The sequence below is a fragment of the Branchiostoma belcheri genome, unplaced genomic scaffold (genome assembly GCF_001625305.1).
Source record: "Branchiostoma belcheri isolate BF01 breed outbred unplaced genomic scaffold, Haploidv18h27 scaffold3, whole genome shotgun sequence".
Taxonomy (NCBI): Eukaryota; Metazoa; Chordata; class Leptocardii; order Amphioxiformes; family Branchiostomatidae; genus Branchiostoma; species Branchiostoma belcheri.
Genome location: NW_017803909.1, coordinates 5,676,070 through 5,703,483, shown reverse-complemented (window position 1 = coordinate 5,703,483; position 27,414 = coordinate 5,676,070). Strand labels below are relative to the sequence as shown.

The 27,414-nt window shown below is 38.9% G+C and overlaps 2 protein-coding genes across 2 annotated transcripts in view; both read left to right on the top strand.

Annotated features, from left to right (window-relative positions):
* Positions 1-127: 127 nt before the first annotated feature.
* On the top strand, positions 128-7,121 carry LOC109473457 (centrosomal protein of 290 kDa-like). Its single transcript, XM_019773321.1, has 7 exons — positions 128-171; positions 683-822; positions 1,323-1,436; positions 1,638-1,728; positions 1,917-2,073; positions 2,461-2,555; positions 6,824-7,121. Exons 1-7 carry the CDS (start codon positions 139-141, stop codon positions 7,007-7,009), a joined length of 816 nt encoding a protein of 271 aa, XP_019628880.1. The 5' UTR covers positions 128-138; the 3' UTR covers positions 7,010-7,121.
* Positions 7,122-10,747: 3,626 nt separating this feature from the next.
* Positions 10,748-27,414, top strand: part of LOC109473690 (dynein heavy chain 5, axonemal-like) — a 109,693-nt gene continuing 93,026 nt past the window's right edge. Inside the window, exons 1-2 of the mRNA XM_019773652.1 lie at positions 10,748-11,144; positions 12,029-12,187. Coding sequence (XP_019629211.1) covers positions 12,050-12,187 — 138 coding nt within the window. The 5' untranslated portion in view covers positions 10,748-11,144; positions 12,029-12,049. The remainder of the gene's footprint in view (positions 11,145-12,028; positions 12,188-27,414) is intronic.

Below are 27,414 nucleotides of genomic sequence, written 5' to 3'. Positions count from 1 at the left end.
AATTTTTGGGGGAAAGAGTAAATCGAGAAACCACCGCGCGGTTTAGAAAGGTTATGTAGTATCATAGGTGTTGTCTAGTCTAATAAGATATTAACTTATACCCCAAGAGTGCCAGAGCTAGCAGAGAAGTGCCCCAGTATGGATATGCCAAGCATTCACGTCTGCAACAAGGTAACGTCGGACCGATATCAAGTAGAACAAAAGCGGTTACTTTTTTGAACGGACAGGTGTTTATGACTTGATTTACGATTTACGAGATCCTTAACAACAATTATGCTAGACTACGTAATTACAGTTCCCAACATTCGTACAGTTTGAAACTGTACGAATGGTAGGAACTGTAAAACTACACTGCTACATTCATGTGTTTCGAATGGTTTTATTTCTGGGGTCCCTATATACTTTTTCTTGGAGCAAGGAGCATATTCTAGTAAGTTATAGGGAAAGCTCCTTGCTTGGAGCAAAAGTTTGGGGTTGCAGAAAAGTAATTACAATAATAAATATAATAATTACACTAATTTATTGTAATCATGTAATGTATGCAGGTGAACGAGTGCAGACTGAGCAAACAAGTACAGAATAACAGTTGCATATTGCAGAAATAAAGAATTTTGAGTATGACTGGTTGTCATATGGTGAAATGCAAAACATCATCTATAATGACGATGACTATCTTGAACAGTTGACAGTAGAGAACCAGCACCTGACCAGACAGGTGAGGAAGTTGAGAAGGAAGAACAGCGGCCTGGAGCAGGAGCTGGGACAGCTGAAGGACCAGGTCAGAGTTCAGACCCTGCTCAGGGACTACGTCACTACCAGGAAGTAAGTTCTTAAGTACTAGTAACTTGTACGTGTTACTGTATGTAACTGTCTGTAACTGTGTCACTGTGTGTGAAGTATGCAGTAATAGATAGTTTGTTTGTTTGCTTGTTTGTTTTTTTATAACTGTTAGTTCTCTACATTCTGATACAGATACAGGAAGATAGAGTGTAACAAGTCGTTTGTTGTGGTATAGCTAGCTGCCGCCACGCCGAGTGCCAGCGAAGCTGGTGTGTTACACCGAAGGGCGGTTATACCGACTATACTGATACAGATACATTCCCTACTTTGAAGGCACAATTATGTTTTGTGAAGACTGGACTGATTACCGTAGGTTTATCCACTCACACTGGGATGGGTGCCTACTGCCTACATTATATTCTTCAATGTCGATAAATGTGATGAGTTCTTTACTTTAGACTTGAGGTGTGATGAGTTTTCACGCATAAATCCACAGTCACCTGACTTAGGTAGATATAAAAGATTTGGGTTGTTTCCTACAGTGCAGAGAGCCAGACAGAGTCCCAATGGCAGTCCAAGCGGGAACAGAGACCCCTACCAACTACCAGCAGACCTGCAGGAAAGCAGGCCAAGGGTGATGAAGACAAAGTCAACAAGTGAGTCAAACTACATGTACATTCATTATATCTTTAGGACCACTAAAACTAAGGCAGTGACCACACAATGAAGACTGAAGCGTATATGATATGGGATCTGTGCATGTACATGTAAAGTTACAGTACAATGGGTTTTGGCATTTTTTGTGAATAAACAAAAAAACAAGGTGTGTTTAATTTGTGTGTTTGTGCTTCTTGCAGACTTCTTGCCATGCACAACACCCTCCTGAGGAGATATGAGAAGGAGGTGAAAACAAATGCAGAACATGTGGAGGCCATAGCAAATCTGAATGTGAGTATTCAACATTGATCCCTCAAAAGTTCTAGTATGCAACAGTAAGTTATACTGTAAAAAGAACTACTGAAACTATCTGTAGGCAAAGATACGAGATAGAACATTAGAAGAGCCAGCATTTTTTAGAAAAGAACTTTGCGTTGTAAATTTTTTTTATCAAATTTCTTTCCTTTTCTTGGATGCAGCTAAAAATCTACGAACTTGAGCAGAGTCTACAGAAGGCTAACCAGCAGGTGGAGAGGCTGCAGCAATCCCAGCATGCACCACCAGGCAAGGCCCCAAAGGCTCGTGGGAAGAGAAGTAGATCCCCCTATAGGAGAACACCATCACCTACTGACACTGGTTAGTTGTGCTATTATAGGCCAATTTTTTCCACCATTCTATCAGATATCTATCCTGTACATGTGGGATGTGATTGGCATTTCTTCCTATTCATTGGTTTAACCTTCTTCCTGTTGGCTAATCCCATAACCAATACAAATTTGGTACCAAATGGCTACCTTAGCAGGCTGAAAGTTTATTTGTTTATTTTCATTTGCACATGCATAAAAACAATACAGAAAGTCAATATGATACATGAATGAAACACGAATGAAACAGAATATAAAATGAATAACCTATACAGAATGAATGTGCTGGAGGCAGAATAAAAGAAAACGGTTCTGCATACTTCAAAGTTTTTCTTTTATTCCCCAAGTCATTGTTTTACTATTTTAACCACCTTTTCAGGTCTTTTACAGGAGATTAGGAAATTAAAGCGGGAGAGAGACAAGTTGAACAAGGAAAACCTGAAGTTCAAGAGTGAACTGAAAGGTTTAGATGCTGTAAGTAGTTACTGTAGCTATTGCTTGTTTTTGCTTAATTCATGACATCTCTTTGCATTTTGAGGAGTAACATGAAATACTTTGTTCTCATAACAAAATATGCACATTTAGTGCAGTTTCAGGAGCAACATGATAGACTAATGCTCTCATACAAAATAACATAACAAAAGATGCACATTTAGTGCAGTTTCAAGAGCAACATGATAGACTAATGCTCTCATACAAAATAACATAACAAAAGATGCACATTTAGTGCAGTTTCAGGAGCAACATGATAGACTAATGCTCTCATACAAAATAACATAACAAAAGATGCACATTTAGTGCAGTTTCAGGAGCAACATGATAGACTAATGCTCTCATACAAAATAACATAACAAAAGATGCACATTTAGTGCAGTTTCAAGAGCAACATGATAGACTAATGCTCTCATACAAAATAACATAACAAAAGATGCACATTTAGTGCAGTTTCAGGAGCAACATGATAGACTAATGCTCTCATACAAAATACATAACAAAGATGCACATTTACCATGGCAAACTCAGTATTAGCAACAGTATTTTATTCATGCGAATAAAATTCTTTCACTGCATCTACTACATCACTCCTTCCAATCTCCCCCAGCTTCTCAACAAAGTTTCCTACAGTGATTTCTGGGTTGGAAGAAACCACACGTGTGATCACAACCTCTGTGCAACCACCGGTATAGCGACAAATATAATCGATGTTCTTACACTTGTTATACTCAATGCCATATTTGCTAGCTATGGCTGTCCAGTTCCTCCTGCCACTGCTGACTTGGTCCAGCATCTCTGTGATTTTGCTGAGCAGGTCCTGATTGTTCAAGATGCTCACCAATGGACTGTTGTCATCTATGCCATCTGAAAATAGACAGTAACTGTTATGATTTGGTCATTAAGGCCACACCAATTTAATTTGTTGGTTCTCGGATTTTTTCAGAAAAAATATGAAGCGACAGGGCGAAAAAAAATAAAATAAAAACAGGTCTAGGCATCCTATTATAGGCTTAAATGCTGCAAAATGAGCCATGAAGTCAACACAAAAGGCTGGGTTAAAATTTAAACATTGAATTTTGAACTTTTAATCAAACCACTGCAATGATAGATGGGAAAACTGTAACAACTAGGAAGAAAAGGACTTTCCTCAACTGTTGGGGGGCAAAACATGATCATTTTTCAGTTGATTCAGGACCAGAATCTAATTTTTTTTGCAAATCAGAAAAAAACGAAGAGGCGAATCCGAGAACCAACAAATTAAATTGGTGTGGCCTAAACACTACTATGGGTATTATTGTCACAGTGATTCAGGGAGCTTAGAGGGTTTTTGGAGAGTTTTCAAGAGTGCTGAGATGCCTTTGTATGCATGTGCAACAAGTGGGAAGGACCAATATTGTATACTGTGTGAAGTAGTATTCATTACCTTCGCCAAGAAGGTTATGTTTTCAGAGGCGTTCATGTGTCTGTGTGTGTGAGCACGATAACTCAAGAACGCCTGGATGGACTGTCTTGATATTTGGTAGGTGTGTAGGTCTTGATGAGACGTGGAACTGATTAGATTTTGGGCCCCCTAGCGGCTTGTTATGGTACTGTAGCTGAACTTCCGGTTTTGATATCTCGTGATCTAGACATGCTAGGCTGACGAAATTTGGATGGTAGGTAGCTCTTGTGCTGGGGAACAAGTGACGTGAGTTTGGGGCCCCTAGCAGCTTGCTCTGGAACTGCAGGGGCATTAGTTTAAAAATGTTTAAAGGCGGATAATTCAAGAACCGATTAATGGATCGACGTGATTTTTGGCATGCAGGTAGCTGAAGTGATGCTTGACATAATGATATTACAATTATGCAAATATCAATGTAATTTGCATAATTAATGAGGAAATTCTATAAATCAGCTGCATTCCATGATAGGACTATTCAAGCTTGTGACATATGTAATTCAGAACGGCAGAAATACAGGCAGATATCGATTATGCAAATGAAGACTTAATTTGCATAATTAATGAGAAAATGTTAGAATTACATATTGGTAATGTGAGGAATTTCATACTTGGGATATTTGAAAGTTATGTGAGGGTGAACATAATTAAAGATAACTTATTCAAATAAGGACCTCATTTGCATGATTTATGAGGACATGCTATAATGGCATGCATTGATAAGATAAGACTGTCTTCTGGTGTAGAATATGATCAACAGATATAATTATTGCGATATAGGATCCTATTTGCACAATCAGGGGGATTTTAATCTATAATTTCTTAGTCATAAAGGCTAACATCATTTGGCAAAGGTATGAGATCGAGGAACTCTAGTTTTTTTTACTTCCTATTTATCTATTGGAAAATGACACCTTCCTCTGAACTGACCAAATGGCTGGCTAACTGAACTTCCATGATGTAAAGTAGGGAGGGATTTTATGTAATCATTATGGGATATTGGACCGTATTGGGGCCAAAAGTATAACAGGTTACCTCCTGGAGGCAATGCTCGGCCACTAGTTGCAGTAGCTGGTGGTGATTGAGCTCTGGCAGGGTCTTGGGCTGTGGTGGGTGCTTGGATTCCACTAGGTTGATCTGTAAATGGAAAGCCCTCATGCTGTGTCCCTCTTTGACCGGTCATCCTATCCCATTCTTGGCTCTGTTCATATGTCGGAGGCCCGTTTTCATCAGCTATAGGGTGCTGAGGAACATTAGGCCAGTAAATAGTGATGGGACCGCCTGGATTACTTTCTGGACGGACTGGACCTGTAGGAAAAACAAGCAAAATCTACTTGAAAAAAAAAACACTTGAAATGTTGACTGCCAGTACATGGGACTATGTGTGAACAAATATTGAGTGTTTCAATTGCTGTGTTTGAAGAAAGCCACACCCATTACCAATAAGCTCTGTAAATACTTGTGCAGGACCATTTACAAACAGAAAGTTATTGATCGCAAGAAATTCTGTAGACTCTGTTGTTTTCTCCGAGATTACCTCCCCGCAGCTATTATTACCTCCAGGACTTCAATTAGCACCAGTAAAGATTTTTTATGGCGTATGTAAGAATGTTTTGCAACTTACAGCTCATGTATTCGCTCTCTGAGTCTTCTTCGGACATTTCTTCAATCTCAGGTGTCGCTCCGACGTCCGCCATGACAGTCCGCCAGTACAGTCGCGAAAAGAATGATGGGTATTCTAACATAGAAAATGTCATGGTTTTTTGTAAAAAAGGGGGACTTTGATCTCTCGTATATTTGAATAAGCAGAACATGTAAATTTAAGATGCCAGCAAACCTTGATACCAGTGTACAGTATTTGTTTACTTGTTTATTTGGAAAAGTTTGTTTACCATTTTCTAGTGCGCATGCGTAAGCTTACCTTGTATATAGATATGCGGATGTTCTCTAGTTACCTGCATGAATATTTACCTCCATGAAATGTGTCATGGAGGTTATATTTTCAGTTGCGTTTATCTGTCCGTCTGTCTGTTGGTCAACAAGATAACTCAAGATCGCCTGGATGGATTGGTTTCATACTTAGTGTGTTGGTAGGGTGTGACGAAAACTAGAAATGATTAAATTTTGGTCCCCCTAGTGGCTTCCCTTGGTACTGCAGCGCAACTTCCGGTTTTGATATCTCGTGATCTGGACATGCTAGGGTCATGAAATTTTGATGGAAGGTAGCTCTCGTGCTTGGGAAGAAGTCATATGAGTTTGGGCTTCCTAGCAGCTTGTTCTGGAACTGCAGGGCACTTTCTGGCGAAATGTTTAATAGCCAATAAGTCCAGACAGGAACAACATATTTTCATTATTTTTGGTGTGCAGGTAGCTGAGAGAGAGATGTACATAATTAAATGCAAATGAGGACTTTATTTGCATAATTAATGAGGAAATTCTATAATTACAGTGTTTTACATTATACTACTTACATACATGTAATGTATGTAACCTATGGCAGGCGGAACTTCAACAGATACTAATTATGCAAATGATGACCTAATTTGCATAATTAATGCAAAAATTCTATGATTTCGTAATGGTGAATGATGAGAATGTCATACTTGGGACATCTGTAAGTTAACCAAAAGTTAACATACATCACGATGCATATATCATGTTAATGCAGAGGTCAATTGCACAATTAAAGATGAAATTTACATTTACATATCAAGATCATATTTCATGGAGGTATGAGATCTCGGAATTCTAGTTTTTACTGTGTTTGTCTTTTTCTCTTTTGAACTGCTGCATATTCTTTTCCACATAGGGTTTCTTTGAGGAGATAGAAGATTTGAAGTACGCACTACAGCAATCTGCCAAGCTCAACAAGGAGTATGAGATGACCATGAGACAGATGTGTACGAGGTTTGGGGTTCCCTTCCCGTTCCCTGACTCCAGACAGCCGTCTGCTACTCATGGGAGGAGAAGCAGATCGAGATCAAATATTCGATGACCAGGACTGTTTGTAATAACCCTCTCACTACTGCTTAACCCTATAGTGATAAATGCTAAGGCCACACCAATTTGATTTGTTGTTTCTCGGATTTGCCCTGTCCATTTTTTTCTGATTTGCAAAAAAAAAAATTTTTTGTTCTAAATCAACTGCAAAATGCTCAATGAAAGACATATTTTGGCCCAAATGGTCCTTTTCTTCCTAGTTGTTGCAATTTTGTTTCATTAAAAGTTCCAAATCTATTGTTTTAATTATAAACCAACCTGGTATGTTCACTTCATGGCTCATATTGTAACATTTCGGCTCATATTGTAACATTTCCGGCTATCATGGGGTGCCTTGGCCTGGGTTTTTTTTTTTCGCCCTGTCGCTTCATATTTTTTCTGAAAAAATCCGAGAAGCAACAAGTTAAATTGGTGTGGCCTAAGTTAGAACCGAAAGACTACCTTTATAGCAGGAAGAAGGTTAAGAATAAAAAAAACAATTTCTAAGCAAACCCTGTGTACAATGTAAATACAATGTTATGTACTTAGTGTCACTAGTCATTTTATATGTAAATATATTGAATTGAAAGGTTTGTTTTGTCAGGCTGGCCTTTGGGGGTCAAGGTCAATGAGGACCAGCATCCTTGCTTGTTACACTGAAGGGTTAGTTGTTGTTTTTAAATTTTTACACTATGCTGAATTCCTTCCATACTTCCCTAGAAACTTGTGTGTGGTTTTTATTATAATGATTTATCATGTTTCAGCAATAAAAACATCTGAGAAGACTTTCTTCTGTTAGACTGAATTGTTACACATTACCCTGCAACTCAGACAAAAGTAACACAGCTTTATATATTTACCAATGTCCACTTTGTCAAATTTCAGATCAAACCTGCAGTTCAAAGTGCTTGAAATAACTCCATTATAATTATGTACTGTCCTGTCATCCAAGGTTACCCTCACTTTACAATTCATGTCATCAGTTTTCAGTACAGCTTTTAGAGAGAAAGATTGTCAACAAGATTATAATACATGTACCATGTAATTTTTCCTGAAGGCAGCAGCAATTTGGCTTAAATGACACACATAAGATCCAAAAGACAGCAGCAATTTATCTTGAATGACACACATAAGATTCAAACGATTCCCCTCAATTTTCCTTTTCCTACTAAACCTTATGATTAGGTAGATAGTTGGATGAACAGACAGACAGACCATCCCAGAAAAGTGGTCATTTCTTTTTCACTGGCCACTGGCTGCCATTTTCTTACTCTTTTTTTTTCCCACCAAACCCAGGTTGGGTTTGGTGGGGAAAAAAATTCAGTGCAAAAGAGAAACCCCGATAAAAAAGCCTAAAAACACACTAAAAATACCCCCAAAACCCAAACCTCTGCTTGGAGAGTACCATTTTCTCACTACCACTTTTCCAGATTCTCAACTGAGCGCACACAAAACGTTAACAGATAACAGGTAGTTTGAGTGACAGACACGGCTGTATATCAGTTCCTTTGTTAGTTTAGCACCAGTAATTATTTGCCTCATTCATGCGCCGTGGGTCAGTGAGTGTTAGCCTCTACCAGGCTTCAGGAGGCGGCTGGAAAGAGTAGAAATCGGCCCAGAGAGATAGCATGCCAAGGGAGTTTGGTCGGCTCTCTATTTGGCCGATTTCTACTCTTTCCAGTCGCCTCTCGAAGCCTGGCAGAGGCTAGGGTAGCAAATCATTCTAAACACTATCGGTCATTCACCCTATTGTGTGAAAAGTTACTAGCTACAGACAGTGTTCAAAACTTCAATTGAGTTACGTGTGGTTTCCATTTCGGTTGGTATTTGATTAAAGAAGATTGCCTAACGTTGAAGTCTGTAGGATATTCATCACTGTTTCTGCTCATATTTCATTTGTTTTGTGGCAAAAGAAATGAAGTTATTTCTGGAGTGAAAATGAGCGGGTACAGTGTGTAACCGAAGACGGCAGGGGGAGCTGTTTTTGTGAATGAAGGTTGACCCAAGGTTTTGTTGAAACCTTGCCCTAACATTGTACAGAGGCCTCAGAACAATTGCGGCAAAGTGTTTGCGTCCTCTCTTAAATTGCACCCTACCTTTGTTTAATCATTAACAATTGGTAGTGGGGTGTAGCAAGGAAGAAGAGGTTACTTATTTCACAGAAAAAAAAAGATTAAAATGGACTTTTCCCTAAATCAATTTACAAACGACGTCAAACCCGTTACATATCAACTTGAAGGTAACTTATGAGCGCAACACACATCACTTGAAACTCAGAGTCGAAAGGTTTGTTTTCAGTCCCAGTGATTGTTATCATTCTCAAGTGTTTTATGGAGCATGGCCTCAATAACTACCGGTAATTATGTAACTCATAATGATTAGTGAATACAGCAATTCACTTATTAATTACAGTTTATTACACTCATTTAGTCCGAGGGACGTCTCATATCCACAGTCGACGCGCGATTTCCTCCGTCATAGTGTGGTCATAGCCATAGGATTTCAAGTGAGCTGGACTGGTCCTCGACAAGGATCTAAGGTAGGTACAACCATGGAGGTACAAAAATTGTGGAAAAACATAGTGACGATCATAACGTTTTCCGTCACAAGAGCGCCTGGGCTAAATTTCACTAAAATATATAAGCTTGAAAACATGGGCACATCCTAGCCTCCATAGCATGCCAAAAGCTGGGGGATTTTCATGGGGGTCTTCAGGGTCTTTGAGAGCTTTTAAAAGTTTTATTTGCTATTTTCTGATTGCATGTAGACAGCATAGCCGGCCTAGTTGAATTACCCCCGGTTTTGGGCTAATCAGAAAACCACCAAAGACCACCAAGACCCCCACTACTAGGCACATCGACAATTGTACTATATACAAGAATGCCATTAATGCGTTATAAATCAATCATTCGATGTATGTGACCAGGCCTTTTGTTCTTAAATTTCCATCCAGCTGTTCGCTTTCATCCTACGAAGTATGACACGGATTCATCAGTACGTAAGACGTCTTACTGCTCGACCATTTCAGTTGAACCGTAACTGGTACACCCTGGAATGGCGGTTCCTCATAATAACCAGCTGAGCTGACACTATTGTGTTCTTTTACTTCATTATGGCTAGCCATTCATTAGTGATTATCTAAACCAGGGGTCGTCGTCTTGTCTTCGGTAGCCCGGGTACGGTATGACCGCCCCAGGCATCTGTACTGTCACCTGCCGAAATTCCCCCAACAAGAACGCGGTCACTGGAGTTACGACAGTACCTCAAAAAACCACCGAAGTCCGCACGAAGAAAAGCAAACAATATTGCCCCGCGTGTTTGTACACTGGGCCATATTTGTGTAGCTACCGTTGGGAGTGATTTTTTCTCGCAGGTCACAACAAAAGTTTTGTTGATTTAGGGCGGGCGCACTTCGTCACAACGGATAGACCAGCCTTTAAAAACGTTCTCTCGACATTAAAATCATTATCAATCTACGGTCTTTTTATAAAGGGCAAGATATTAAAAACTATATATGCTATTTAGTATATATCTATAGGATCCCTTAATTCATATTAGTTTTATTGCCATCATAACGTCGATATTTATTGGAAAATTTATAGAGGGCAAGTCTGCTACTGTTTTTTTTACGCCTTCACCTCTTTATTCATCATCTAATTGAAAACAAAGTTCCAAGAATGGAAAAGACGTTTAATTTCACGGATTATTACCCAATTTCACGTTCCATTTTTCATGTGTGACAGGCAACTTTCAACTTTTAATGCGTACCAGACCATCGTATCGTCCGGATCTAATTTGCATATTGGTGTACCCCTGTATCCATGTAACCAGATACACAGCCAACATGGCGGCCGCCGGGCGGATTGGGGTCGACGGCACCGTCTTCAAACTCGTGTAAAACTTGTTTCTTGCCGTTTTCTTCGCCACACTTGCTGTCAAACTCAAGACGAAAGACTTGCCAACGTAGGAGAGAAGTTTCAAACCCGTACCGCCCACCCTTACGGAGATATCTTCGACCGAAACGACCGACCACCCCGCCTGAGAACTTTACTAGGACCGGGCAACACGCGTTTGTGTACAGATTTTGCCTAACTTGAACGGACTCTAACTCTCTTCCTTCGAGTTTCCTTGCCAGTTGGACACCAAAAAAGGTAAGAAACTGTTCAGTCACTTGTGTTTTAACTATCGTTAGCCCGATAGGTTGCGTCATCCTATGTAGTTGACGTTTTGACACGTTTGATTGGAGGTGTCAATGACCAGTTGTCGGTGATCTGACACTCAGCTACGACAATAGACTCCATTGCTGAAGGTGTTATCTAATCTCTTCTGTCCTAATTCACGGTACCTTGTAGAGATTCCAAACTACGGGAAGTTACCTTGAACCAACAAATGTACTAACAAGATGTATTATGTTCCCACCATACAAAGTAGACCTTTTGTAACAACCTTATATATTTTGTTAAACATTAATTAAATTAATACTATTACTAGCAAGAACATTCTACGAGATAGACCGTCCTTAATACTAGGAAATAGGAATGACTAGTTACTAGTTCAACTACTATCTCGAATTAATATCTGTCGTATCATAAACTGATATTCTGATAATTGATGACATACATAATGCCTCAATTACTTAAACGATAATAAACTAATAAGTATGATAAATAAATATAATATTGGTTATTATAAGGTAATATTAGTTTAACCTGTTCTTCACTATGCTACATGTGGTCCATGTGAGTGCCTGTAACATTAGCATGTTACAAGCATGCAAAGAATAGTTATTGATAACTTATTAAATTTGCAATATATCTAAGATCAGGGAATTTTTATTTTCTTGTCCTTTTTCCAACTTTTAAGCTTAAAATGGCAAAAAGTTTTTAAATCCCTTGGGAATCAGCTAATTTGCATATTTTCACATACAGATTTTTTCATGCGCAAGTTTTTCACGTGCAAATTTTTCGCACGCACAAAACCCGATCTCTAAGATCATATAGTTAGAAACTCTGTTGACATGGTTGGATCATCGCAGAAGTACAGTTCCTGAAGCGAGATGTCGGAGAGAAGACGATCGCCGCCGCGGCAGTCACGGGAACCCCAGGTGAGCCGCAGAGCGATGGGCAGCTCCGCCGACGCCAGGAAGTCACGGCTCTCAGCCCTCGCACCTGGAGAAAACATCAAGGAGAAACAGGTAAGATCTAAGTCTGGAGTTTGAAGTAAGAATTAAGTTCTAAGATTTTGGTCTCAGTGGTAGAAATACTTATTTCCAGTGTTCTGCAATATTGCAGAATTTCAAAAGTTTGTTCTGCAATTCGAAATACTTTCTGCAATACTAAGTTCGGACATAAGCCCAATTTGTCATATACAAAATTGCTTGTTGGCAAACATTTATTTTTGCATGCCATTTGAAAAATACATGCAAAAGTAATATTTTTTTGTGGTGTCAGTAGTAAACATAGCGCTCGTAAACAATTTTATGCTGACACCATTGAAACTTTAGCCTGTTTATTTCAGTCTGCAAAATTGCAGGTTGCTTAATTTTTCTACTGCAATGTTGAAAATGACTCTGCAAAAATGCAGACTGCAGATGGGTATTTCTAACACTGAGTATACCAATGTGCTATACTTCACCTGTCGAGTTTTAAACTTGAGGGTCCTTTGACAAAGAAGAGTTAGAGAACAGACATTTAATGATAGGACTGTGATCCATGACTGGACTGCTCTGTCACAGTCAGTGATCTCAGAGTTCAAATGCAGGCTATCTGAACAATGAGAGAACATTTTGAAGTACAAAACATGAAGCTAAAGAGTTGAGTCCAGGATATTACAGGTGTATGGTACCATGCCAGTATATCTAGTCGAAGAGGTAGATGTTTCAGTTTTACTTAACCTTCTCCCAGCTACCTTAACCTGTAACCATCACCAATCTAGTACCAGAAGACACATCAGCAGTGAGAAGGTTAAGTAAAGAAAAATCCCATTGAAAACACCTGATCTGTACAAAACTGTGGTTAAGATTTAATGTTTAGGCATGAATGACCTAAGTCAGTAAAAGATAGTCTAACTCTAAAGCCATACAATTTTCAAGAAACAGTTTTCATGAAATTGAAAGGTAGAAAATCTCATGATACAAAATGATAGTCGCTAGTCTGTCTATTTGTGACATGCAGGCCTTTACCAGGATTTGCATTGAGTGGTGTATACAGAGGGATATGTTCGTCACTAAACGTGTCAGTGCAAATGAAAACAGCTGAAGCCTGTGTGGTATGCTCGCAAATACTTCTGACAACAACAAGGGCTCCCAACCTTAAATCCTTAACTTAAGTGTGTGCTGAAGACGTGAATCTTAAGTCTTCAATCTTCAAATTTTGCCCGTCATTTGCTTTTTTATGATAAATGATTCTGTGGTAGATTATCTTTATTTTCATTAGCTTCCTTGTAGGCATTTTTTGGACGTAAAACAATGTTTGTCTCTTTCATTTCAAATTTTTGAAATGTTTGACAACTGTTATCGTCCTTATTGCCATGGTCAATGCCAAAGAATTCATCTAGTGGTCAGACAAAGATGACAGTTTTCGGTCACTATAATTTTCCTAACTTTCTATTCGTCTCATTTCTGAACTGCCTAACCAAGGCTAAATTTGATAATGGAAAAAAAAAGAAGACACAGATGAAAGTAAGTCTGCCTTTTGATGGTAACTTAGGCTTTACAAACAAATATGAGTACAAGTAGTAACTAATTATAAGTTTGTATTGAATGAGATAATCCGGATTCCTGTGTCGATCTTAAGATCACGCTGTTTTATAGTAACCATGTCATTAATTTTAAACCCTTGTAAAGCTAGGAAGAGATAAGTCTGTTTGATCACGGTTGTTGGGAAACAATTTCTGCTTGTTGTTTAGCCTGAAGTTCTCAGGAGCCATGATAACAATTCTAGTTAACTCCAGAACCACAATGTCAGCTTTTTAGCTAATGACTTTGAATGTAAAATGGCAAAAAATAAGCAAACAGAAAAGAACATCATATGATATGAAGTGTTAAACCTTTGACATCATTTGTGACAAACCAGTTTTGTTGTGATTGGACGGATTGCGTATCTAAGGTACCAAGCTATTTTCATGAACTGATAATAGCTAGTATAGACTGAGGCTGTTGCTGGGAAAGTACACAGTTCTTTACTGCCGTGTGACCCAAATAAGAGAGGAATGTCACCAATCCGATGATCAAAGTAACTGTCACATGGAATTTCCATCAACTTGTTGATACATTGTTTGTTTTGTTCTTTTGTGTCAACCCATTTCTAAATTTCTAGCAGCCTGGCATATATACTTCTGCCATATATATTGTATGATTATATTGCACTTTATATTCAACATTTATGATGAGAGATAGATTATTATTTAACAAACGTATCCCAAATATGCAGCAATAATATTATTCCCAGAAGAGATATTGAATCGGGGCAAACATTGTATGTTTGCTCTGAACTTGAGAGGCCTGGTATAGTGGAGATTTGCCCTTTCCCAGTACAGTGTGTGGTCACTGTGTACACATCTGTACAACAACTGCTGAGGTATGGGCACAGCTCATGAACAAACAACAAACAAGTTTACCAGTCAACAGTCATTAGTGTAACGTGGTAAATTACACCTGTCCACAGAGGGCACAATTTGTGGACAACTGAGTGACAAATCACATTATAGTGCACAAATCATTTTGGATAATGTGTCCCAATGACATACTTGTGCTTTGTAGCAAAAGAAAAGAGTCGTACACCATTCCAGTCTGTTTTGCTGTATAGTTAACCATTATCAAATCATTAACTGTGCTCTTTGAGTAGATAGTACTAGTATTAAGTCACAAAAAGTTTCAAAACTTGTGTTACAAAAGTACAACACCATAGGCAGCACTCAAGGTAATTGCTAGCTTATTGGCAGGTGTCAGGATACTTGGGTTACAAAATAGCCCCATTCAGAACAGGTGGAAACACAGCTTCATTCAAGTTCATTACTGAAGCAGAACTCAGTGTACACAGGGGACCATCTCGTGGAATGTTGGTCATTTTGTTTTGGGTGGCCGTTTTGTGCAGAAGTTCACGGATCTGTTTTGGTTGGACACAGATTTAGTGTCCTAACATGTGTATGTTGTAAGGTATTGGTTCTACTGTGTGATGGTTATATAGGAAGACACGGACACTTAGCAATATTGTCATCAGGATTGACTGTCAAAGTATTCTGTGTACATACTAAGGAATAAAATCTTTTAAATCTTTTAAACCTGCTATGTTTTAAGTTTCTAAAAACTTTACGTCAATGGTATTTGGCAAGTTACTACAGGTACAAGGGAACAGGGATGTGGCTTAGTTATTGGTGAAGCCAACTTTAGGTGATTTTAGAGCTAAAATTTAGAAAAACAAAGTACAGTACCATGGTGTGTGTGTGTGTGTGTGTGTGTGTCTCCTGAAGTGTTATGGTGTTGGTGACTACTTCAAAATTGTTTCAATAGGCTGAAAGTCCAGAAAAGTGCATTTTGACCTTTGGATACTTACATTTGAACTTGCCTTTAAGTTATAATGAAAAGACAAAAGCTCCAACAGCATCTAGCACTAAGTGACACTATGCCATGCTAACAATCATTATGTTGAGCTCTTAATTGTATTGTAATATGATCCCATAGAACTACATGTAGATGTACATGTACATCTTGTTTTGGATACTGTGATTACAGTTACTGTACTAGTAAGTAATGGCTTGAGTGCGTGGGCAGAGGGCATTCATCAGTCAATACAGTTTTATGGGAAAGTTTCAAAGAACAGATGACTCCATTGATCAGAATTAACTTCAACTCGAAATAGAAGGACGAAGTCCAGGCTATTCATTATGTCCAATGGTACGCACAAAGAGTTTGCCCCAATCTATAACTTCCCAATGATAAGCCCCTGCTCTTATCATTAAAGTTTAATTCTTAGTATCTCAATCATGGTGGCTGTCAAATGGATTGGTCCCCAGTCGTGACCAGACCTTGTGTGTGGAACATTTGATACTTGGTTACGTACATACCACCATAGGGTCTATATATACTCTTGACGTCTGTACTGATGTTGCTGCTATGGAACAACCACCTGCTATACTCAGACAACAGGTATGATTATGTGACATACTTCATAAAATCTAAATGTTGTTTTGAACAATTGAAGTGTTCAATGCACTGTACATGTGGGCATGTAAGACCTGTGAATTTATGCTCTAAGCTCTCCCTGAATTGCCCCATCCAAGTAAAATGATAGAATTAGACTTATTGTATTTTAGGTGAAGAAAAGTTTTCCACTTATTTGCATATCAGTCAATAGTTTGTGCTTATAAACCTGCAGTTCTCCTGCATTCTCTAGTGTCACTGAAGAAAGGTAGTGGATGTTACCTGAAACATCTGACTGTTTCCAAAATCATATCCAGTAACTGTTTTTTGGCATATCTTATTATCTGGATGTCTAACATTCACTGAAATATCCAGCATAACCTATGGAAGGTCATAGGCACAAAACTTTGTTAGTTTGAATATTCAGAACACTTTACGTGACGTAATTGTTGAGGTACATGTAGTTTGTTTTCAAGTATCTGGCGAAGGCAATAATCCAATTATGCTAAGTCTCTTAGAATATGCTGCGGAACAAAATTGTTTAATTCACCCATTCACACAAAGTACTCTCTTTGGATTATTAGAGAAAGTGGGAGCTGAAACTCCAGACGAAAAAGTCATCCTGACTGAAAATACAGCACAAAAGGCTTGGGGTGACAAATTGCTTCACAAATCTCAACAGCACCCTGTTTGTACAGAGTGTTGAATAAGGCTTCCACAGCCAAATTTACTGAAGGATATCGGTTGCTAGGTGATATATCCAGGTAGTACAATGTGCAGCATTTTGAGGCTACATCTGCCAAGTTGAGGCATTAACCTGGGGTTAAAACCTCAGGGTTGACCAAAAGGTCTGGGGTAAATACTGCCTGGGGCAGGGATGATGTTTTCCTAGTCTGAAAGCCTTCACATACTTCTGTACAGGAAAATACTCACAGAAACCTGACTGTGCATTAAGTATGTCAGTTGATGAGACAAGTTGGCAAGGTAGTCTAGGTGCAAGAGTGGTCTTTTGATTAGGTATATCCAAGCCTTGGTATATCCTAAGTATTGTTAACTTAATATCTTAAAATCATTCACACTGCAAAACATGATCTGGATTGACAAATTTTTATCCAGATCAACGCTCAATGCAGATCAATTTTTTGAATGTGAACGGGGTCTAAAGATTCTGTGTTTGAACCCAACCCCAAATGTTGTGCCCTTGGAAAAGCACATCACACCTATTTCCTCACTCACTCAGGTGAAAATTATGCTGTCTTGGTTAGGGATGTCCTCTTGGATTGGATGTAAAGATGTCTTGTGTTTGAGGAGAACCTTAAGAACATTAAATTTAAAGATCCCACCACATGTAAACTTATCGGAAAGAGGTCTATCCCAGTGCTAGGTACTTGTACATGTACATTGTACATGAGTGGATCAAACCTTACAGTCTTTTCATTTTAAGTTGAAAAATTTAAGTTAGAATATTTTGCCATAATACTTTTTCTTCAAACAAGTATGAGATCACATATTTGATATATTTGTCTAGTACATGTATTTACCTTATTTGGAAGGAAGAAAAGCACGGGTTCAAATACATGTCTGAATGGCTATTGCTGTGGAGAACAATTGTTTCTATAACTGAATGTCACAAACGTTGTCAACTGAAAATAACAAAGCTGACTCAAAAGCAGCTGCGTAAAGACTTCATGATTGAAAACTTGCCTCCCTTTTCATCCTGTTGTGTGCATATTTCTACCAAGTGCCGGGTTCACTATGGAGGCAGGGTTGAGGTAGTTATTTGAACAGGCATTAGCCATTCTGTGGGACAAAATCAATCTTCCTTGTACTTGACATTATGAAGGTCGGGGAGTTGGCTGTATTGTGGAGATAATCTCTTCCCAAATTTTGTAAGGAAGGGGTTATAACATTTTCTGACTGCTTCATTTTTCAGCTCGCTCAATATCGGTCCATAGAGTCAGACTTACAAAGATCAAACCTATTGAGTCTAATGCCCACCTGATCCAAACACTGGTTGCTGTGCATTAAAATGTCTCAGGCATTGATGCCTACATCCTGGTCTTTGGCACAATAAGTTTCTGTTCACTTTGATGCAGTCAGTTCTCAGCTACAATAGCCTTACCTTTGAAGTTTTGTAACTGACTGATGAAAATATAGATTTATGATTACTACTAAAGATGACTGTCAATTTGAAAACATTTTCAGTTATAAGGCCACACCAATTTAATTTGTTGTTTCTAGGATTTGCCCTTTCCATTTTTTTCTGATTTGCAAAAAAAAAAAAAAAAGATTTTATGTTCTGAATCAACTGCAAAATGCTCAAGGAATGACATATTTTGGCCCCAAGGGTTAAAGAAAGTCCCTTTCTTCCTAGTTGTTAAAGTTTTTCAATGTAACAATGCAACTTCATTTCATTAAAAGTTCAAAATCTATTGTTTTTATTATAAACCAGCCTGGTATGTACAGTCTTTGCTGCCATATTGAAAAAGTTGTTTTGATGAAAAGATTTTGATTTTTTAAGGTATTTTTGTTAACCTTAGATTATGAAAAAACAGTGCTCATTCTAATGCAAAGAATTGGTGAGTAAGCGTAATGTTTCTTGACATTGGTCTGTGCAATGTTCAGTTCTCTTGGTTCTTAGTGTGACAGTCATGGTACTTGTGTTTAAAGACGACAAGACTAAGTGATCTCTTTCTCTTGTTTAATCCTGTCTAGAGCGTAAAGAGACTAAGTCAGAAAGAAAACAACAACATGTTTTCACACCCTAAAATGTACACAGTGAATTGTGAAGGTCTGTCCATTTGCTAACCAAACAGTCCTCGCGTGGCAACGGGCAACAACTCGGCTGTGAAGGAGGGCCTGCATGGGGGGTCCCGACAATGCTCTACGCTAAATTTTGAGAGCCGGCTACGTATTACGCTGAATTCAAAAACACTCTCCATTACGCTTTACGATAAATTCTGGGTAGCTACAACGCATTACGTAAAATAAAATGGCGGATTACGCCCTACGCAAAATTTGCCAATTACGTCTCTCTACGTTGAATTAGAGCTGTCGGTCTACACTCTACGTAGGATTAAAACTGCTGATTACACTCTACGGAAAAGGGCATGCGGGCCCCCGTGAAGGAGTGTTTACTGTGTTGGCAGGTGTGACCGCTCTTATCCATATTTGGCGACCCAATGGCTGTGAAAGTCTTAGGTTGAACCCTTGATGTTATAGGAACACAGGGCACCTGGATTGTTACTGGCCAGGTTTTTTGTTCAGTAGAGTACGGATTGCCTAAGGCTTATCCTCTTGTGTCAAGGATCGCCCCACTTGATTGGGTGGCGTGCAAATATGTACTTCAACATGTGAATGAGTGCCTCCTAGTGACAGGTGAATGAATAGCAGCTAACTGCTTTGGAGTGTTTTCAACTGCATGTATGGGTGTAGACATTTATAGTGCTATTGATCATCTGTTATAACATGATGACTTCATGATGATAAAGCATTTTTAAAGCAATATGATGTACTGTGTAGCTCAATGCTATCATTGAAATCTGAAGACATTATGAAACAAATAAAACCCGTTCCTAATCCCTAAGCTGTAAAAATGAATTTTAACTCTCCACACTACAGTCCACCATTCGAATTTGTGTTGTTTGTTATGCTTCTTATTGAGTAGATTCATAGTGAACTCTTAATCCATAAATTTCATTTTAAAACTGAAACATGACCCACAGTTTCTCTTAAGGCTGTTAAAGTGCCAAGCATGCACCTGTGCCCCCAGATCCAATGATACCTTGTTCAATATGCAGTCTGTTACCATGGTAACAAGAGCCAAATCTTACTGCATCAGAAGGAGGGAGATACTATGGTATAGGGAAATCACTCTTGACAAATGACTTTTATATCACAATAAAATCGCCTACTCGTAGTATCATTTATTATATAACGGTTAAGGATGTAATAGATAATGATATTTTAGTTTCAGGACTGCTTTTCACATTTATAAATTGTTAAATTTTTTTATTTGAAGGTATCACGTGGGATAGATGGTACGTCCCATCATGTTTATTGAACTACATGTATGTGTAGTCGGAAACAAGGCTGCAGCCATACTATCATTCAGCAAGTCTACATTTTGTCTCGCTGTGAAAAATATTCCATTGCTATAAGATTAAGTAAGGAAAAGATATGAGTGAGAGGAAAGAATCAGAAATGTCGTCTGTTTTCCAAAGAGAGCTGCAGAGGTCCGGCCGGTTCCGCCAATTGGCTCGCCTGCAGATGAAGGTGAAACAGGTGGGGGCTTCCGGTATTGTCTCATCATCACCAGACGCTAAATCTAGATACTAGTAGCAAGAGCAGACCTTTTGGCCCAGCAAGATCACCATATCCCATGTGCCTTAAACTTAAAAGAATTTGTAACATTTCCAAAACATGTTCATTGTAAAGTTATCATTTAGAATTTACAGCGAGTAACTATCTGTGGCAATCTGCACGTATGGACACATGGTGCAGATTTTTATTGTTAGCAACCAGATATGACAAGCAGTTTAGGGGTTAAATGCTATATAATTGTTCTGTTCTGTGTAAGTTACATTCATGTAATTCTTTTTCATTCAAAGATTTATTTGTGTGTTCTGATATTGAATTCGCTGTACAAATTGCTAATTGAATGTTTCTCACTTTTATGGAATTTCACTGCTTGCAAAAATCATTTCGTCCTTATTCTATTCAATGTATCTCATGCTCTGTTGGAAGACAAACAGCTGTCTATTTATCATAATGAAAAATTCAGCGAATGGCAAATTTTCATAATGTTTGAGTTACCTCTCAAGATTTTGGGTGGGTACTGCTCCAGCTGGTTCAGACCAGGACAGAATAAACGGTGACTGTAGATGCAAATGTAACTTACATGTATATGTATTATGTATTTAGCAATAGGTTTTTCTCCAAAATCTACAAACTCTTTACCATTCTTACTCAGTTATTGTCTGTTATGAAACTACAGCCATGGTTGTGAAAAAGTACTGCAAGCACATGGTCAACAGTATAGACATTTTTGCCCTCTACCATTCTTCATGTCATTTCTGTATCAAGAGTCTATAATACTTTTTTTTCAGAGTTGTGCAATTTTGCAGAATGTCAAAATTCTATTCTGCAATTCAGAAATACTTTCTGCAAATACACACTTGAAAGTCCTGATCTAAACCCATGTCAAACATAAAATTGCATGTTGGCAAACATTTTACCTGCAATTTGAAAAATACAAAATTGTAAACACAAAGCTCCTGAACACCATTGAATCCCTAGCTTGATTTTGTTCAGTCTGCAAAATTGCAGGTTGCTTAATTTTTTTCTGCAATATTGAAAATGTCTTTGCAAAATGCAGACTGCAGATATGTATTTTTAACACTGTATACCATTTTATTTTATCATTTCTTTACACAAAAAGGTGGAAGGAGCTATCATATTACTCCACAAATATACCTAGCACTGAGTAGCAGAACAAAAATCAATACTTTTACATTGTACAAACTCTCTGTCCAACGTCATGTTGCCACCCAGTAGTAATCAATACAACATACATGTACAAATGTAATAACTCACCTGTAAGTCATATGAAATATGGGATGTACATGTACTTTTGATGGCTGTACGCTATAGTCCCCATTGTGTTCAGAGGTCCAGACAGCAGAGTACTGGTTTGGAGGATGAAGTATGTTTATTACCTCCGGGTAGGGATGTACATCCCGTGCGCGGAGGTTTTGTGAGGGAAGACGAAAATTACGTTCGCACCCGTTTCTCGCGTTTGGGTGGACGGGTATGTCTGGGACTTGGTATACGTTTTGCTATTGGGCTGTAGATGGTGCACGTTGTTTTGGTTTTTTAGTATGTGTGTTTTAGTGCGTGAAAATGATGCGTTTAGACCGCCGATGGACACCCCTTTCAGTGTGAAAGTGGACCTCAACTTTTGACCTTTGCATGTATAAGGACCATTGAGGTCTCGACCACTGATCTGACCTTTCACACAGAGGGGTGTCAGCATTCTCGATACATTCTTTCTCTGAAACTGTTCAGATGTGAACCACATGTGCCGCCAATCAACGTCTCATTATCGTGCCTGGTGGGACCGGCACCGCCACTTGTGCTAACCGTGGCAAATATGTCGCTGTTCTTAGCTGCCTGCCGCGGTTTGGTACCGGTTAAATCTAACAGGAATCAATGAAACCTTGCTGATAAGATTGCGATTTGTTTTCGAAAATATTATTTTGTCTCGTGTTTGTAACGTTCGCTCAAAATGAGGTTCTAAGTTTTAACCGTAACATGAAAGACATGAACACGCTTCTGTGCATGTTTTGATGTTTTTTTTTTTGACGTGATTTGAACTAGTGTGGGATAAGTGGGGAGGGATGGCAGCCGCGGGGGGAAGCGTAGCGGCTTGATACATTTTCGAGAGCAAGTTCCGCGCACTGGAGTTGATTTCTCACGCGGCCGTTTGTGTAGGTGTTTGTTTACATTATCGCTGGTCGCTGAGGGTCGGGCAGCCAGATTCGCCACGGGATGCCCCCTGTCCTTTCTATTTTTGGGCTCCAGTCGGCTAGGGGGGATTAGTGATTTCACAGATCATTTAGCCAATTACAAACATTTCGAAACTTTTCGAAAAACTAAAACTGAAACTGTTTTTTTATTCACATTGATTGGCAGCCAATATTCATTGCTTGGCTGAATTGCACAAGTGATTACATGTTAAAATAGCTTGAAAAGAGATACACATTAAAAAGCACAACATTGACGATTAAAATTAAATAGATTTAAAATTTTGTAGCTCAGGTCCATTAAAACAGAGGCGGACTATTTACAAATCTTGATTGCTGAGGTTTATTGCCTGAAACAGAAAAGATTTCCTCAGTCTTTCAGTTCTGAACTTCGGAACGGAGATGTGGTTTCCATTTCTCAGGGACCGCCGTGTGCTCTGGTGTCTGTCGCAGGGCATCAAAGAATGCAAAGTGTGGCTGACATGCCGCATTTGCTTGAGCAGAGTTTTTGCTGCAGTTTCCCGTCTGTCCTGGAGGGTGGAGAAGGGGGTTGTTTGAGTACTGTTGCCGTAGATGATTCTCGCCGCCCTTCTCTGTACAGCCTCAAGAGTGTTGTTCTGTTTTGTGTTACAGCCCACGTACACGACATTTGCATACTCTAACACAGGTCGTATCAGAGTCGTATACACAGTTTCCACAATTCCAGGTCCTCTGGTGGCATCCCGCCCTTCTTGAGCATGCGGAGAAAGTGAAGACGGGTTGAGCCTTTCTTTGCCATGTGTAAGATTTGGCTGTCCCACCCAAGGCTGCGGTGACGTTTGAAGCCCATATACGTGGCACATTCAACAACCGGGACTTCTTTGCCTCCAAGTGTGAGGGGAGGTGGAACAGGTGGATTTTTTGAAAAGCACAGTCTCAACTCATAGGACTTTCCCCGTTCATAATCATATTGTTCTTGTTCGCACAGGTGTCAAGTTGCGTAGCTTCCTCTTGCATAGTTGTGTCACGTGGTATTCGCGTGAACACACACACACCCAGACACCATTCACTAATTTAAAGAACAGTCCCAACATGCACCCAACATTCTGCAACATACATTACAATACCCGGAGGTACAAAATCTACGATTTTCCTTGTTTTGTCTACCTTTATTGGACCCCAACCAGAAAATACCCTTTCCATATGGTGTGGTGTTGCCTAGTAACTACACAACACTGCCAGGCAACACCTGTTTCTGTATAGACTCTGTAAAATCCCAATTATGCAAAAATTTACTGGTCAGGCAGCCATACCCATGTCACAATTTGTAACCATTCAAAATGCTAACTTTTAGTGTGAACTGTTAGTAGTATTTCAATATCTCCTCATATATAATACATGTAGTATGTTTGGACTTACCAGTCGTAAATTTTTCATTCAACCATATTTGTGACATCTCTGAAGACCAGGACAAACATCTGTAACCAACTCAATTACAAGTCTCCCCTCAGCTCGGCACGTAATCCCTTTTATGCCACAAGCGTTAGTCATTTACAATGTATTTGTCCTGGTGTGGTATACTGGTAGCCAGAGTAACACCATATACTCTAGTGTACAAATTGCATCCTTTTCCTGTGGTATATTGGACCAGAGCAATGTTACAACTATTCAGTATTACGTAGACTAGCCAAGGGTGAAGTTCACAGAAAAATGATGCTGAAGAGAAGAGTTGATCTGTATGAGGTAGGTTTTTTTGTTTAATTGACTCAATACAATACAATTGAGTACAAGTATAACAGGTAGACACTGGGTCATTTAGTTTGCTAAAGCAGTATTGCTCAATTGTAATAATTTTAGGAAGATTAAACATACGAGCAGTGTACTTGTAATGTACATGTATTTGTGGGGGGAATTATTATTTTGTAACTGACTTAGATTAGAATCTAGTAATGTAAACTTTAAGGTAAAGGTCATACTTTATGACACAATTTTGTACTGGTTGCTAGCGTGTACAATCATACAGTGTATCCAGGTGTGTCATGTTGACATTAGATATGTTATAATGTTTGACTTTGATAGTAATGTTTAAACCTGGAAAGTTAAGTGTAACCTTTCCGATGGCATTTTTCTTGTTAGTATTCACAGGATTATATTAAGAGTTTCTGCATTATAGTAACAGATACTAAAAAGTAGGTTATCCCTATAATAGCCAAGGTTAGTGTTAACAGGTGGTCAAACTGAGTCTGTCCAACTTCAGGTCAACAACACCATTTGGGTTTGACAAAAGTACACTAGACTGGCCTACAGAGCTGTATCATTGCATAGGAACACTTCTTGTTTCACGTATCGATATGCTGATTCAAAGAGGTTTCATAGGAAGGTTAGACCTCTAGGTTGGAAAGATGGTGGACACTGTACAAAATGTTTCTGCACACCTGTTTTATATACATGAACGTAAATTGTTATAGGATCACACATTTTAGCGGATAGTTTATGATATATATTAAATAGACTGCAATCTATAAAATGAGCAGTTATCCAAAATACATGTATAGTTAAAAAAACTACCTTTCTGTTATCTTTTCCTCTTCCCCATCCAAATGGAACAGTCCATAAGCTCTGTTTTTTGGCATTAGACATTACATGTATGTAAAAGCCTTGACAAAACATAGTATGCTGTTATTTCCAGTTCAGTTACTTTTTAATTTCGTGGTGCAGTAACACACAATATGCTTCACTGGATAGAGATAAAATCTTAAGAACCAAAAGATCTCTTGCTAGTATATAATCCCTGGAGAAGCCTAAATAAATACTGAAATCTCTGAAGCTAAGCATGTGCACTGGGTGGTGTGAACAAATAGTAACAATGTCCCATTCATAGTGTCCATCCTTTGTTTGTATACACTGCCCTTTTTATATACTGGCCCTTTTCGTATGTCCTTGTCTTTAATTCCTGGTAAAAAACTTTATAAGAAACCTACTGATTTATTGGTACTAATGGTCTACACACGCACATGATGTAAACTGTATCCTGTGGTCTGTGATGACCTACCAAACAGGGGTGAGCTATCCCTCCTTTAACCAGGTCACTATGTATTGTTGTCCAAGTACCTCTTACTCCTTTCAATTGTAAATCACTGCGGCTGAACCCTGAAACCCTGGCCTACTGTGGTCTCAATGGGAAATAAAGTCCGAATCTGAAAATGAGAAAATATTTGCTTGTCGTGATCCAAACTTTTTGTTTGTTTATACGATGATGTGAGTAAGACACAACAAGTTGTACTAGTAGACATCAATAGACCGAGTGTGTTTGTGGTATGTTAGAACTCCACTGTTCTTGCACTCCCCTTTCAGTCAACTCCACCCAAAATTTGCAAAACATGAGCCCAGGGATTTCTAAGGGCAGCCAGCTATGTCCAAAGGCGTTTTTGAGGAAGACACCAACAAATAGACGCATGCATGCCATCACACAGAAGCCAGCTGAAGGCTAAAGCCAGACTATAGATAATTGTACGGTTCAATCGAATGCTGGTAATCTCCTTGTTGTTGAGGCTCTTCGACGTCAAGACCATTTTCTATGGAAAGGCTCCTAGTTGGGTTCAACAGTTTTCGAGGTATTGATCGAAGTGTGAAGAGGTTGCTGATGGCTGGTTTCCATGCATGTGAAGAGGACGTTGAAAATGCCACGGGCATTGAGAAGTGACCTTTTCTGTGGGAGCTCCAAAGCCAGAGAAACTCAAACGGTTCCCAAAACTCGAACGGTTCTGACTTCCATGTGAGTTTGCCAGCATGGCCAGTGGAGGCGGTAGTGGATTCAAACGGAGTTTGGCAGCTTCAAAATGGCAGCGACATGCACGGAATGCACTACCCCAGGGCAGAGCAAGCCTGGTGTCAAGAAGATCAACTATTTGCTTCCGATCTTTGGTGGTAAATATTATCAATGTGCATAGTCTACTTACTTTAATAAGTTTAGCACAATCCTCCTTAGTGATACTAATACTTGTATAAGTTATTCTTGTATAAGTAATTTACTGATTTTTAGTAATATTTATGTGTGGACATACTGCTTCAGGCTCAACAGTTCAGGGCCTTAGAGGTCACGTAACCTCCAAGCAGCACCTTGGTGTTTATGTGACATACATGTATATAGCATATATATACTTATCATACTGGTTTGATACTGTTATAGCTAACAATGATAAGTATAGCGATAAACTGGTTTGTGTGTTAGCTATTAACAACAAAGGGGAACTGTAGAAACTTGGGCCCCCTAGCAGCCTTCTGTGCTACCACAGGTACAATGAGTAGTAATTTCTTGAGTGACTCTCAGGACACATTCAGTCTACTACAACTTTAACCTCTGAACATTGTCTGAAACTTTAACCTTACCTTGGATGGCAAAATGGTAACTGTCTGGCAAATGGCAAATTTGATACGGTAGATTTGCAGCCAGCAAAAGATCTGCTTGGAGATTACTATCAAATGCGTTCTGTTCTACAGCAAGGCGAGTCTGTAGAATAACAACGCTAACAAAGACACTGGAAAGTTTGAAAAGGTTGATACAGTTGAGTGCTATGGGTCCATTTAGTCACAATAGGAGCAATGCAGTCATGACTGTTGTCCATTGTGACTTATGACTGTGCCCTTTGCATGCATGTTAGACCACTAGCGAATCAAATACATCTCATTTTCTTAATTGCAACATACTCTGCTAGTTTTTTTCCTGTCAAAAGAAAAGAAAAGTGCAGTAATAGTATCACAAGATAAGTGAGAGGATTA